Genomic DNA, 15,384 nt, shown 5'->3' with positions numbered 1-15,384 from the left:
ATGTATATCTTAATCGTGATAGATTAGTAATGACTCTCAAACTCTGAGCAGGTAATGAATCTCCATAAAATAATTCATACCAAATATTAATCCAATCATATCTATGAAATCAGTTTTAATGTTATTAAGCATAAATAATTATGAACATCACAAAGGTACTTCAAGTTTATTTAGATAAATACCCCAAGCTAAATTATCTATATACTGGTATATTCCTACACTAGTTATGATAGAAATATGTTATATCACTTAGAACTAGAATGTTTAACCTCCTCATAGACAATGTTCAATCTAATACCTCCTTTACATCAATGATAATGTAACAACCTGGATTTCAAACAAAAGATAACAAAAACGTAATTACTTGCCTCTAAAGTATAAATACAATTTTGTTTACAGACCATGAAATTGAGATTTATTCTCTTCACATTGATCCATCTACCACACATCATTCTCTCAAACCATCCGGCTTTAATGTAACAATATCATCTTGTGAACAGTTATTATCACATGCCGCAGCAGATATATTTCTCTTGTCATTCATGATGTCCTTGACCTTGGTGCTTGTTATTTTATCACCATCATCATCTCTGTTTTCAAGGTCAGAGCAGGAAGATTTGGCCTTGACAGGTGACACAGATATTTTGGAAGATTCCCTGACCTCTGACCTTGAAATGGTAGGAGAGACAGCAGGACTGGATGGTTCCGATGACATGTACTCTAAAGCAAGGTGCTGTTTCTTCTCAAGCTGGGATAATTTATCAGCTAATTCAGATTCTCGTGATTCTATCCTCTCTTGCAGTTCTTTAATCTGAAACAATCAGGAAAGAAAATTAGTTTATTCAGCTGTTGCTAAAAACCATTCTAGCCCTTATAACATGAATAAATGCTTATTTCAGCATATTTTAAAGAGTAAAGGAGAAAAGTTTGTACAACATGCATGTACCCATTGTCAGCATGTGGAAGTTACTGCAATGTTGCTCAGAAATTGTTTTGGCAAACCAGATCAATGTGAACTTGACTTTGGAGCTCTTAACCCCCCAAAAAGGGGGTCATCTACTGCCCAAGTCTAACACTTCTAAGAAGTTTGAGGGCCAAGGGCCAATTGGTTGTCAAGTTATTTGTCTTATACCATTTGACATACAAGGTCAAAGGGGTCATGTACTGGCCAAGACCATTGCATCTATGAAGTTAATGGGCCAAGAGGACATTGGTTGTTGCTAAATTGATTGGAAACTGATTTGACATCCAAGTCCAATGTGACCTTGACCTTTGACCCCTTCAACCCCTTGACTGAAGGGGACGGACATACAGACCGACAGACATCATGCTGCAAAACAATATGCCAGGTTTAAAGCTAATTTAACAAGTGGTTTTAAAGATATCCAAGAACTTGTAACTTATATGACATTTAATTACACATTTTATAACTTCAGTGCAGGATTAAAGCCATAAAAACAAGAGCCACCACCGTGTAGGGATAACACATGATATTTTTTATTTCCAAAGGGGAAGAACACTGTAGTAAAAGGTCTTTTGTTTTTTTAGGAAATAAATTTCTATGTACAGAATTGAATTAAAATTTCCTATTATACTTTAACAGACCAAGGTCATACTTGAATTTTTAACATGTTAATGTTCACGGTCATTAAAACTGCTTTTTTCAAAGTATGAATCCAATCTGTCCATAAATAACAAAGTTATGGCAATTGGAGCAAAAATTCAACAACTTTACCAGTCACTTTAATATCAAGGTCAAATTTGAATAATTCAACATGTTGGTGTGGCAATGAATGTTGTTAAGTATGAATCAAATCCTTGAAAAAAATAACAATTTTCATAATTCAAGGAAAATTCAATAATTTGACTTTGGCATTCATGGTCAAAGTAATATCTGAATTATACAACATGTCCGTTTTGACATTAGTGTCATTTGTACAAGTATACACATTATCTGTAAATTAATTATGAAGTTATCACAATATAAGCAAAATTCAATCATTCAAATTATACAAAGTGTAAAAGCGCGCTAATGTTAGCATAGCACTATCGGCATCTCAAACAAAATATGTTTGCCTTTCTACCCTAATTAGTCATGTGGCCAGGTCATTGTGACTTCATATACAAGGTCAATATGACCTTGACTTTTTAGCCCTCGACCAAAAAAATCCAAAAGGGGACATAAAGTGCCCAAAACCAATGCTTCTATGTAGTTTGAGCACCAAGGACCTATTGGTTGTTAAGATATTAGTTGGAAATCATTTTGACATATTGGGTCAATGTGACCTTGACCGGCGAATAACTAGAACTGCCACTGTCATGGCGTGAATACCCCCGCATACCACTTTGTCAGAATCAACAGTGGCCATTTAGAGCTCAAGGACAACCTCCCTGCCAAATCTGAGGTTACTAAGCCAGTGCATTGCTATGTTATGTATTCTACATGCTTTAAATGTGAAAATGTCAAAATCAATACACTGCGGACAGGCATTCTTAAGCAATTGAGGGGAAAAGTTTTTTTTTTAGTCAAGGTCCGTGTGATGGTCTTCTGATGGTCATGATCAACTTCCATGCCAAATATGAAGACTGTGAGTCAAAGGAATCTTAAGTTAATGGGCGGAAAAACTTTTTGAAGTCAAAGTCCATGTGACCTTGACCTTTGACCCAGTGACCTTAAAATCAATAGGGGGCACCTTCTAATCATGACTAACCTCCATGCAAAATATGAGGACTGTGGGTCAAAGGAATCTTAAGTTATTGGGCGGACAAGCTTTTTTAGTCAAGGCCCCTGTGACCTTGACCTAGTGTCCTAAAAATCAATAGGGGTCATCTACTCATCATGACTAACCTCCATGTCAAATATGAAGACTGTGGGTCAAAGAATCTTAAGATATTGAGCGGACAAGCTTTTTGAAGTAAAGGCCCCTGTGACCTTGACCTTTGACCTCAAAATCAAAAGGGGTCATCTACTTATCATGACTAACCTCCATGCCAAATATGAAGACTGTGGGTCAAAGGAATCTTAAGTTATTGGGCGGACAAGCTTTTTGAAGTCAAGGCCCCTGTGACCTTGACCTTTGACCCAGTGACCTCAAAATCAATAGGGGCCATGTACTCATCATGACTAACCTCCATGCCAAATATGACGACTGTGGGTCAAAGGAATCTTAAGTTATTGGGTGGACAAGAAAAAACCGACGGACGCCCGACAGCCGGACGGCCAAGCTGATTCCAGTATACCCCCCTTACAACTTTGTTGTGCGGGGGTATAAAAATTCAGTATGGATCTTGGGTTTAAGAGTTATTGCTCTGAAACTGTTTTGATATGAAGGGAATATTTGGTTTGACCATTGATCCAATGACCCCAAAAAACAAATTGGGTCATCTAATTGCCAAGACCAAATCACCTGTGGAGTTTTAGGATGAAGGTCCCATTAGTTGTTGAGTTACTTGTCCTAACTGTTTTAAGATTGAATGTGACCTTGACCTTTGACCTAGTGACCCCCAAAACATCAGGTTTATCTACTGGTCATCACCAATTTCCAAAACAAGTTTTTAGTTCCTATGCTAAGGTGTTAAGTTATCTTTTGAAAACAGTTTGGTCAAAGGGTCGCCTGAAGGAAGGAAGGACCAAAAATAACCCCACTTCTTTGGAGGTGGCAGAGTAAAGATGACAATATACATATATAACAAATATCCAGGATATGAACTAAGTAATTAAAACTCTTTTTACAAATTTGAAGTACAAGTAGGTAAGTTTATATATAGCCATGTTATCAATGACCTTCACCCTGGGAAAATGGTTTGATTCAGGCAAGGCACAAAAAAATTTTTTTACAATAAACAAAGGCTCTAAGATGCAAAATAAACATAGGACATGGATATCCCTACAACATAGGCTTAAAAATGGGCAAATAAATGTACCAGCATTATTGTTATTTATCAATTTATGTAACTTTTAAGACCATTCTATCATGCATTATTGAATTTTGACCAAACAAGAAAATGAAAATATACAATGTAAGTATGTTAGTAATGCAATATGTTTGCACTTAAGCAAAAAGTAGAATAAAGTTCAATCCCTAGATTTGACCTTGACCTCTAACTTAATACCATGGGTTTTAAAGCTGTGTACTGCCAGGCAGGTGATGACACGACACTGCATTATACAGAAAAGCGATACACAAATCAGTTTAAAAAAATACCTGTACATTTAGAAATAATGAAACATCTGTCTGTAGTCATTGGTATCACCATCACTTACTCTGAATAACAATGTGAAATAGATGATGTTTCAGTATTGTCTAAATTGTTTCAAACTAACTTTGATCCTTTTAAAATTAAACAAAATCTTTACACTGTGCTCCAATCATAAACTAGAACTGCCACTGTCATGGTGTGAAAACCCCCGCAAACCACTTTGTCAGAATCAACAGTGGTCATTTACAGCTTAAGGACAACCTCCCTGCCAAATCAGAGGGTAGTTAGCCAGTGCATTGCTAATTGCTAAGCTATGCATTCTACATGCTTTAAGCGGCAAAGATAAAAGTGACCTTTATCTTTGACCTACTGACCTCAAAACTGAAACTGCCACTGCATGACTTGAACCCCCCCCCCCCCAATTTTTGCAGCTTTGCCTTGGGGTGTTTTATTATGAATATATGAGTATATAATTAAATACTTCAGATAAGAAAATGTCAAAATCAATACACTGTTGTCAGACACTCTTAAGAATTTGAGCAGACAAGCTTATTGAGTAAAAGCCTCTGTGACCTTGACCTTTCACACAGTCACCTAAAAATCAATAGGGGTCATCACAAAAAACCTCAAGCCCAAACATGAAGACTGTAGGTCAAAAGATTCTTAAGTTATTGGGCGGACAAACTTTTGAACAAAAGGCCCCTGTGACCTTGACATTTGATCCAGTGACCCCTAGGGGTCATCTAATAGTCATGACTAACCCCCTTGTCAAATATGAAGACTGTGGGTCAAAGGATACTTAAGACAAGCTTTTTTTAGTCAAGGCCCTTCTGTCCTTGACCTTTGACCTTAAAATCAATAGGGATGATCTACTAGTCATAACCAACCTTAATACCAAATAAGAAGACTGTTGACCAAAGCATTATAAATCAATTGAATGTGCAAGCTTTTTGAATAAAAGGCTCTGTGACCTTGACCTTTAACCTAGTGACTTCAAAACCAATAGGGGGTCACTGAATGGTCATGACCATATATCCATACCAAATAGAAAGACTGTGGGTCAAAAGAATCTGAAGTTATTGGACAGACAAGCTTTTTGAAGTCAAGGCCCCTGTAACTCAGTGACCTCAAAATAAATAGGGCTCTTCTACTAATCATAACCAATCTATTACCAAATATGAAGACTTTGGGTCAAAGGAATCATAAGGTATTGGGTGGACAACCTTTTTTTAGTCAAGGCTCCTGTGACCTTGACCTTTGACCCAGTGACCTCAAAATCCGTAGGGTCGTCTAGTAATCATGACTAGCCTCCATACCAAAAATGAAGACTGTGGGTCAAAGGATTCTTAAGTTATTAGGCAGAAAATTTTTTCTGAGTCAAGGCCCCTGTGACCTTGACCTTTGACTCTGTGACTTCAAAATCAATGGGGGTCATTTACTATTCATGACCAATCTATATACCAAATATAAAGACTGTGAGTCAAAAGAATCATAAGGTATTGGGTGGACAACCTTTTTTTTAGTCAAAGGCCCCTGTGACCTTGACCTTGGACCCAGTGACCTCAAAATCCTAAGGGGTCGTCTAGTAATCATGACTAGCCTCCATACCAAAAATGAAGACTGTGGGTCATAGGATTCTTAAGTTATTGGACGGACAAGCTTTTTAAAGTGAAGGCCCCTGTGACCTTGACCTTTCACCTTGTGACCTAAAAATCAATGGGGGTCATTTACTAATCATGACCAATCTATGCACCAAATATGAAGACTGTGGGTCAAAGGAATCTTAAGTTATTGGCCGGACAAGGAAAAACTGATGACCAGCCAGATGGACAAGCTGATTCCAGTATATCCCCTAACAACTGTTGTGGGGGGTATAATAAAACAAGAGGGCCATGATGGCCCTGAAGTCGCTCACCTATATATAGGCCCCCAGAGCGGGGCCAGTTTAAACCCCAGGGCTTTTGTTTGAACAAACATGGTAGACACCCATTAGAAGATATTTCATGCTAAACATCTAAGGTTTGGCTCGTTGAGTTTTTAAAAAAAAAAGATTTTTTAAGATTTAACTATTCACATATAGTTAAAATCAATGACACCCCTAGGGCGGGCCAGTTTTGACCCCATTTGACACTCACTAGAAGATGTTTCATGCTAAACTCTAGCTATTTGTTTTTTTTTTAAATCAGATTTTTAAGTTTTTGCTATACACATATAAGGAAAATCAATGTCCCCCGGGGCAGCGCTAATTTTGACCCTAGGTCTTTCATTTGAACAAACTTTGAAGACACTAACTGGAAGATGTTTCATGCTTAATATCTTTACTCTAGCTATTTGGGTTTTTTCAAAGAAGTTTTTTTAAGTTTTTGCTATACACATAAATAAAATCAATGACCCCCGGGGCGAGGCCAATTTTGACCCAAGGGCTTTTATATGAACAAACTTTGTAGACACTCACTAGAAGATGTTTCATGCTTAGTAACAAAACTCTAGCTATTTGTTTTTTTTTTCAAAGAAGATTTTTTTTTTAAAGTTTTTGCTTTACACATATAAGGACAATCAATGACCCCCGGGGCAGGGCAAATTTTGACCCCAGGGCTCTTATTTGAACAAATTTGGTAGACACCCATTAGAACATGTTTCATGCTAAATATCTTAGCTCTAGCTCTTTGGGTTCTTTAAAAGAATATTTTATAAGTTTTTACTATATGCATATAGGGAAAATCAATGACCCCTGGGGGCAGGGCCAATTTTGACCCCAGGGCTTTTATTTGAACAAACTTGATAGACACTCAATAGAAGATGTTTCATGCTAAATATCTTAGCTCTAGCTTTTTGGGTTCTTTAAAAGAAGATTTTATAAGTTTTTACTATATGCATATAGGGAAAATCAATGACCACCTTGGGCAGGGCCAATTTTGACCCCAGAGCTTTTATTTGAACAAACTTATTAGACACCCATTAGAAGATGTTTCATGCCAAATATCTTAGCTCTAGCTCTTTGGGTTCTTTAAAAGAAGATTTTTTAAGTTTTTACTATATGCATATAGGGAAAATCAATGACCCCCCCCCCCCGGGCGGGGCCAATTTTGACCCCAGGGCTTTTATTTGAACAAACTTGATAGATAGACACTCACTAGAAGATGTTTCATGCCAAATATCTAAGCTCTACCTTTTTGGGTTTTTTAAAAGAAGATATTTTAAGTTTTTACTATCGGTTGCCATGGCAACCAGAGTTCCGCATGGAATTAAATTCTTTGAAATTTTTTTAAAGGTGACCACCAAAGGAACATTCCTGTGAAGTTTGGATGAAATTGGCTCAGCGGTTAATGAGGAGATGTCATTTAAAGTAAAAGTTTACGGACGCCGGACGAAAAGCGATCACAAAAGCTCACCCTGTCACTTTGTGACAGGTGAGCTAAAAAAAACTATATATGCATTACGCTGTCAATTTAAATCAGCGACAATGTTTCCAATAGGCTATTTTGCTAGAATATTGCTGGTTATTTGAAATGTGTAAAGGTAAATTTCTGATAGCAACCGTTAGTCATAATCACTACAGTTTGGGTATACAGTAGAACTTCGGTAAGTCGAATTTGAAGGGACTTGCGTAAAAACTTCGACACATCGGGACTTCGACTCATGAATTGTTCTCAATTCCATGACAAAATTTCGACCCGTGACTACTTCTAATTATAACATCTATAATGAAACCTTTTTCATGTTTTTCCATCATTAATCTGATATTTTACATTTTACAATGATAAATATAGCATGTTAAATAACTTTTTTCACGGCCAATTATTTGGACTACCCTTTGACGTATACAATAGAGTTACAAAAGGCGTTACAATACGAAAGGGCGATAACTAAATCAGCTTATAATATCTTTCGCTTGTTATTCTCACGCGACTCCGGGTCACCGATGTTTTGACCGTTTTCAAATGAAAGTAGTTCTTACTGTTTACTTTCAATTACCACTACGGCAATTAAAATAGAAACGATTAAAGCATTTTATCACACATTTTATCGCAAACAAAGGCTGTTTTAACACACGGCTGTGTAATTAACACCTGTCACACAAGTTGATTGGAAATCGTCTTCGCAGCCAGCTAAGGTGCGAAAAATATCTCAAGATCGAAGGTGTCAAATTTATCGAACGACTTCGACTTATTTGTGGTAAATTGCACTAGATTTACTGTATATGGACCACGAAAAAACTTCGACACATAGAAAAATTCGACACATAAAATCTCGACTCATAAATAGGATTTTATAAGGAATATATAGGGGAAAAATCGGGACTTTCATTTTTCTTCGACACATCGAGAAAATCGACTAATCGAAGTTCGACTCATAGAAGTTCTACTGTATATCATCAGCACAGTGCATGGTCCAAAACAACTAGAAAAAGTAATTTAAATCACTCTTTGAAATTATTTAATTGCTCATAAATGACATGTTTTGATTGGTTAAAGTCAGGGGCTGCTATGTAGTCTAGCTGACTAAGAAATTAAACTGTTGCAGAAAACACTAAATATTGGACATACATGTAACATATCACCTCATTTGATATTTGAGCCGCGTCATGACAAAACCAACATAATGGGTTTGCGACCAGCCTGGATCCAGACCAGCCTGCGCATCCGCGCAGCCTGATCAGGATCCATGCTGTTCGCTTACCAACTCTATTACAAGTAGAGAAACTGATAGCAAACAGCATGGATCCTGATCAGACTGTGCGGATGCGCAGGCTGGTCTGGATCCATGCTGGTCGTAAACCCATTATGTTGGTTTTGTCGTGACACGGCTCATTTAATTATTGATTTAAGTTTCTGAAAAGATCTCATCAGTGACAGGAAACTCAAAACAGCTGTGAAGGGTAAGTGGTTTGAAGTCAATTACCTTTACAACTTGGCCATGGGCACCCCAAAATAGAATTTCAATATACATGTAAAACATGCAATATCCAGCTGAGAGAGTACATCATCACCTTAGTGCAATAACGGGTTAAGTCCCTCCAAATCTAATAGAGTTAACCAGTTATTGCACTAAGGTGACAACATGATAAAAATGCATAGGCATTTCGAAAGATGAACAGATGCATGATGTAACAGACATACCTGAGCTACTGTTTGTTGACTGTTTTCTTGTATTGCCTGTTGTACGGTCTGGTGTAACTGACTATCTGCTACAGACAATTGTGGACTGCGCTCTATAGTCAGAAACAACGGCAGACGTATACTGTATCCAAACCACATGAATAGAAACATAAAGAAAAATAATGCAACCATTGCTATGGCAACAGGGTACAGGGTCACAGGAAGGTCAATAAGAAGAGCACGTATAAACTCGCTCATGGCACCACCAACATCTTTCAAAGGAGCCACAAAAAATCTCACAAATGTTACTGCTATTGCCTGAAAAATAGAAATACAACACTTAAAGAAATGAGAAGAAACACTATCAATGCCAGAATTTCAAATGTGAAATACATGTACTAAAATTATATAATGACCTTTTACTTGTCAATTAATTCTACTGAAGCCCGAGTTTCGAACATAAACAACTAAAATGTATAAGCTGTTTTCTTGAGCATGAAACTTTACAATCATTCCTAGTACGGCTTGGTTCCAGTAATGGATTTGAGAGTGTTTCAATATGCTTATAGCTTCCAACACAATCAAATTGAAATAAATGATTATAAAGTAAACTAAAATCTACAGAAAGACATTATACTGGTCAATCCAAGCATTACTTCAGGCATACATAAAAAAACACTTGTGTGTAACTATGGTCAGCTACTTCATGCTAAATAATCAAATCACATTAATAGAGTGTTATCAATAAATTTACTATTTATACTACAGTAACATTGTGTAACTTCAAATTAAAACAAGAAAAAATACCTTTGTAGGAGGCACTTTGACAAATGGGTCAATCATCAAATGTTCATAGTACTCGTGACATTTGTCATCTTGGAAGGTAAAGTATGACTTCAATGTTGACCATACATCACTCTCGCCACCCTGGCACTCTTTCGGTACTTTCCTTGATGCGACTGACTGCTGCTTTATCTCTGCATGCTAAAAATACAAGTCAGAGTTTGGAAAAATACATTAATTCACAAAAAATCCCTTTGATATTTAACCTTTTGCCTACCAGTAGCAACAAAATTTACACATCTATGCAGACTTAGATCAGCCTGCACATCTGTGTGGTCTCATCATAAAATTATCAACAGTAAAACTTTATTGTTTCCATAATCTTATGGTAGATTCTCGAAAGAGTCGTAACATTATATGTCTCTATTATATTATTTAAAACATTATTCAAAAATATTTTACGTAAACAGAATAGAATGTTCCAGAACAAAATTTTTTTTTTGCTATTTTAAGTAAGGGTTTATCCATTACAAGATTTTGTGCATGCACCATTCACTTTTTAGGCAATTTACTACCATATTTCTTTCATAAAAGTTTCTTTATTTATTCAAACTATTATTTTTGCATCAGTACTATAGCTTTATAGCCTTACAATGAACAAATCTTAAGAATCAGCTGTTATGTGAATTATAGAGAGCCGTACATGAATAAAACAAGTTCACTTTACCTTGTATAATTCATACCATGTCCATGGTACACTTATAACAAACATGAGGACAATGAGCTGACTGACGCGTCTTCTCCATGCTATATGTAGCTTTAACTCTATCAATAACACTACTGAAGCCAGGGCACCAAGCATGAAAAACTGAAATACATATATAGACATGAACATGATAATTGTCATAACACTTGAAGATGGAGTACCAAGCACGTAAACAACTTAACACATGAACCATGGCTCAGGTGTGAAATAAAACCATTTAATATAAATATCACACTTGTGTCATAACACTTTGATGTGATGTCATTTGTGTTTAATACAAATATAGCATTAACCTATCTAAAGTGCATTAATGTTAGCTATATGTTATGTTATAGAGACTAATCATTTTGTATTGTTAAACAATAACATTAGGGAAGAAAAACTAAAATATTTGTTAACACTGTAGCTAGAGTTCAGAGTATTCAAAAGTCATTATTGTGAAGTAATATAAAACTTTGACCAAACTTTTTCTCAATATAGAGGAATAAATGTATATAAGGAATTTTCCAATTTTTTGCCCTCTACAAGACAAGTTTTTTTGATGACCCAAGTTTTTTCTCTTTTATTTTTTTTGTTGGGTTTTACATCGCACCAACACAGATGAAGTCATAAAATGCGTCTTTCTTGCCTTACAGATGTACTAAGACGTTAGGTGCCCCAACATGTATTATTTCAGGCATGAGCAGGCACCACACAATCCTATGTCTTACCTGTATAAGACGGTCGAGTTTGAGCCCTATTTTGTCCTCGAGCCACAATGCCGTTTTTTCCATTGTTCCGAGTTCAGACGATGCGACTCTATGAATCATTGTAGAGAGAATTTCATGTACGTCATGCACATGTTTTTGATTACCAGTTGCTACAAACTTTTCCAGCATGACAAATCTGTCCGGTGAGAGTGAAACATGAAACATGAATTCTTCTTTCCCAGTACCAGGATGCTGAAAGATAAAATGTATTCTCACAAGTACTTTATATGGCAAAAAAGTTAAAAATACTAAAAATGAATATTTTTCTTCCGATATTACATGTACATTAAGAGAATATTAAAATAAACATACATTAATTTATTTTTATTTTTTCATGTGCTCAGATGATAATATACAAACAATTGCACCACATGCAGTGTTAACGCTCATCTGTTTCTGTATAAGGATAACGCCTATTAATAACCATTTTTTTTTTCAAGTATTTTAAGTAAAGAAGGGACATAACTCCAAAAATTATGCCCCCTGTCTTACAGCTGCACCTTGTCTTGTTTACCAAATATCTTAAGTTTCATTTTGATAACTTTTCAAATGTTTGAACATTGGGCTATGTTAAAGTTTTTGCATGACAAAAACATCACCGCCACAGCATCATTATAGCTTGACTTTGTCTTCGAAACAGAAAAACTAAAAGTAGTTGATGATACAGTTTTGACTAAAGAAAATGCTCTTTAATTATACAGCTAAAATTTTCCAGAACTGACACATAGCTGTAAAAGTAAAACCCACATTTTTCAATACAATACTTCAATATTTAATAATGATTTTACCATTTCTCCTACATGACTCAATATTGATTTAATATACTGTCTGAGAAGAGGAAGGGCTGCTTGTTCACAAACACAATCTTTTTGCTGCTCACAGTGACACGGTGGACACAAGATTGGCTCGGGACATGCCCTGTCCGCCACATTACAGTCTTCACATTGAGGGCACTCTTTGTCTGTATGAATACTCTCACAAGGTGGGCACTCGTTACTCTGAGGTACAGAACCTTGTTGTGACGATGGTGTTGTAGTTATAGTCTTTAAATCAGGAATTTGCACCTATATGTAAAATTGTAGGAAAAAATTTAATAAATATAACTGAAACTTAAAAGATGCTGAAATTTTATAGCTTATTAATATACTACAAATTCCATCATTTTCTTAGCTTTATAAACTTGAGAAGACCCAAATTTACACACAAATAAGCAACTGGTTTGACACCAACCAGCTATAAACTACAGTAGCATCCTTTATCTGTAAACAGTGCTGAAAGTGGCAAAAATTTAGAATTTATCTGTCAAAGACCTATGGGTGAAATTTTCCAAAACAACATCAGTTTTATCGACTTTTTAATTCTCTTCCATGTTCTTGAAAGCAAAAGGATGAAAGGATACAATGTATTATTGTTTAAAGTTTGAAAAAAATTATAATTTCTATAAGAATCAGTTCTAAAAGTTAGGGAAGGCCAAGCCTCCGACATTTAATTTTGTACTGTATCACTTTTGTGTATGCCCATCGGTTTATATTATGTCTGAAGCATAAAAATTACATATATATATGTAATTTACATATCTAATATCCTATGCTTAAGATGTTTTGGTTTTTGGACAAAAAATCAATAGCTTTTACCAACACAATTAAATACCGGTATCTCTGGACCATGAAGTTTAAGATAAGGTTATACAAATGTTATACCTATTACACATTCACGTATTTGATTTCCTTGTAACAAAACTTACCTTTTTTTTCTTCATAGTATTTGTTGATGGGTCAAAGTTCAGCATGTCATTTGGATCTATCCAATCATCTCTGTCCTCTGCATCAACAAAGGTCAAAGTCATCAAAATAAAAAATGAAATCCAAACACACTGCATGATTCTGAAAAACATATACACAGCTTTTAAAATTTATCTTGCAATTACATTGACAATTTGTATATTGTATAAGTAAGCGATTAAAAAATTGTTTTGATGTAATGAAAAAGACAAAACCAGCAGTTGCAAGGGCCACAACTTGGCTGATGTAGCCCGCAAAGATGCAATGATATAAACATAAAACAAAATAGTGTCACGGTTCAGAACTGTTCACTATTTAGGGGAGAATATGTGTAAGCAGCCGGATAGCTCAGTCAGTGAGTCGCGGTACGGTATTCCAAGGGTTCCGGGTTCGAGTCCCCGGCAGGCTGCACATTTTTCTCACCCTGTGACATTTGGCGCCCTTGACTGAATATAGCTCAGAGTTTAATTCACATTGCTCTGTAACTCTGTGAAATTCGAGGAGGAATTTCAATATAGCAGGGGAGTATGTCACGGTTCAGTTCACTATTTAGGGGAGAATATGTGTAAGCGGCCGGATAGCTCAGTCGGTAGAGCTGCAGAACGGTATACCAAGGGTCTTGTGTTCGAGTTCAAGTCAGACTGCACATTTTTCTCATCCTGTGACAATAGTACATAAAGAAAGTGTCATCTTCGGATATTAAATTATTCAACTGAATATACAAGTATACATAAAAACGTGGTCGAAATGTTTTGAGGTCGAAACTTTCTTGAAAATTTATCAAACTGAAAGTAGAAAAAATAATTATCATTAAATAGCATATATTAGCATATGCAGTACATCAAATACATGAAACGTGTTCTCACTTTTACCCTATTTTTGATTAAGGATAAATATGTATATACATATATTGCTACAACTTTTTTTACGTTCAAATTTCTGTTGTAACTTTCATGACAGTTTGCCGCTGAGTGAATTAAAAGGGAGATTACTGCGTGGAGATTGCCAATGTTGTTGCCTACTTGATTGTAATACAGTACAACTATATTAAAGTTGTGGAGGTAAAATACGAAAATATTTAATTATGTGAAAAGAACTGATATTTCTTACAGATTAAAATCCGCATTTTTCTCAAAATTGACTTTAATTAGTCTATTTAAAAGCACAGAAATGCTGTTATTTTTATTCCTCAACAGATTTTTATTTTTGGTGTACACAAAGTTACTTCAGAACATTTTTTTCTTCAGTTGATTTTTAGTTATGGTCATTTAATATTTTGTATGGTAGTCAAAAATTTACTTTGTATACATTTTTACATTTAGCGCTATTTTTTTAGGTAATAAGCATCTAGCTTAATTTTTCCTTTTCTATAAAATTATAAAAAGATAGCCTTTGATGGATATAATGTGCTTTTAATGAAATATGTGAATTAACATATTCCTATTTTTTTAACACCCATACGGTGACTTAAAATTCAAAAATATTGCCTGGTAAATATGACAAGTGCAATCCGAGTTCATGGAATGTGAAAAGAATCTATTCTTAGACCCCACAAGGTATCGTCTAAGGCGTGAACTATCAATGTTAGGGTGATCCCGGGATTTCCCCCCAACCCAATATTAGATCTGATTTGTACCACTGAAAGAAAAATGATAAATGATCTACATTTTTGTGACATATCAAACAAATTTAGTGAAAAGTGATTATGTTATTATAAATTTAAAACTAGTTTTTTTTTTAAAAAAAGCTATTACTGAAATACTAACAAAATATAACAATAATTAAGCAAATTTTGTAAAAAAAGAATAAAATAAGGAAGAATTAAACTTAGTGGACTGGATAGCTATTGACAGTTTGAATAATCAATTGTATCGGAGACTATTTGCAGAAACGTTTCCAACAGAATAATAAAAACAAAACTAGAAATATTTCATTGCAAAGGAATAGCTGTTTGACTAGGAAACCGAAAGTGTCAGTAAAGAAAAGAGAAAAATGGATAAACATTA

General features: G+C 35.3%; 1 protein-coding gene across 6 annotated transcripts; it reads right to left on the bottom strand.

The window, feature by feature from the left end:
* Positions 1–401: 401 nt before the first annotated feature.
* LOC132732523 (chloride channel CLIC-like protein 1) lies at positions 402–14,424 on the bottom strand. 6 transcript variants are annotated; one of them, XM_060718974.1, is made up of 9 exons: positions 14,245–14,382; positions 13,342–13,480; positions 12,386–12,661; positions 11,559–11,789; positions 10,810–10,950; positions 10,107–10,283; positions 9,321–9,617; positions 4,212–4,265; positions 675–811 (listed from the first exon to the last, which is right to left on the bottom strand). In XM_060718974.1, exons 2-8 carry the CDS (start codon positions 13,474–13,476, stop codon positions 4,257–4,259), a joined length of 1,266 nt encoding a protein of 421 aa, XP_060574957.1. In that variant the 5' UTR covers positions 13,477–13,480; positions 14,245–14,382; the 3' UTR covers positions 675–811; positions 4,212–4,256. The 6 variants fall into 6 exon arrangements, 5 of the variants coding, with proteins under 5 accessions (XP_060574953.1, XP_060574952.1, XP_060574955.1 ...); XR_009626060.1 differs by having other exon boundaries at positions 678–811; positions 4,206–4,265; XM_060718970.1 differs by lacking the exon at positions 4,212–4,265 and having other exon boundaries at positions 402–811; positions 14,308–14,424.
* Between the last annotated feature and the right edge of the window lie 960 nt (positions 14,425–15,384).

Source organism: Ruditapes philippinarum, unplaced genomic scaffold (assembly GCF_026571515.1).
Source record: "Ruditapes philippinarum isolate M1 unplaced genomic scaffold, ASM2657151v2 ctg576_1_1_1_1, whole genome shotgun sequence".
In the NCBI taxonomy this organism is placed as follows: Eukaryota; Metazoa; Mollusca; class Bivalvia; order Venerida; family Veneridae; genus Ruditapes; species Ruditapes philippinarum.
The sequence above is the reverse complement of the archived record's forward strand: the minus strand, read 5'-3'. Positions and strand labels throughout refer to the sequence as shown.

Bases quoted from the DNA above. Each gene is read 5' to 3' on its own strand.
- LOC132732523 (XM_060718970.1), bottom strand. From the start codon at position 13,476: ATGCAGTGTGTTTGGATTTCATTTTTTATTTTGATGACTTTGACCTTT. The intron at 12,662-13,341 runs GTAAGTTTTGTT...TTTTACATATAG, and splicing joins ATACTATGAAGAAAAAAAAG to GTGCAAATTCCTGATTTAAA. The intron at 9,618-10,106 runs GTATTTTTTCTT...TCTATTTTTCAG, and splicing joins TCAAAGTGCCTCCTACAAAG to GCAATAGCAGTAACATTTGT.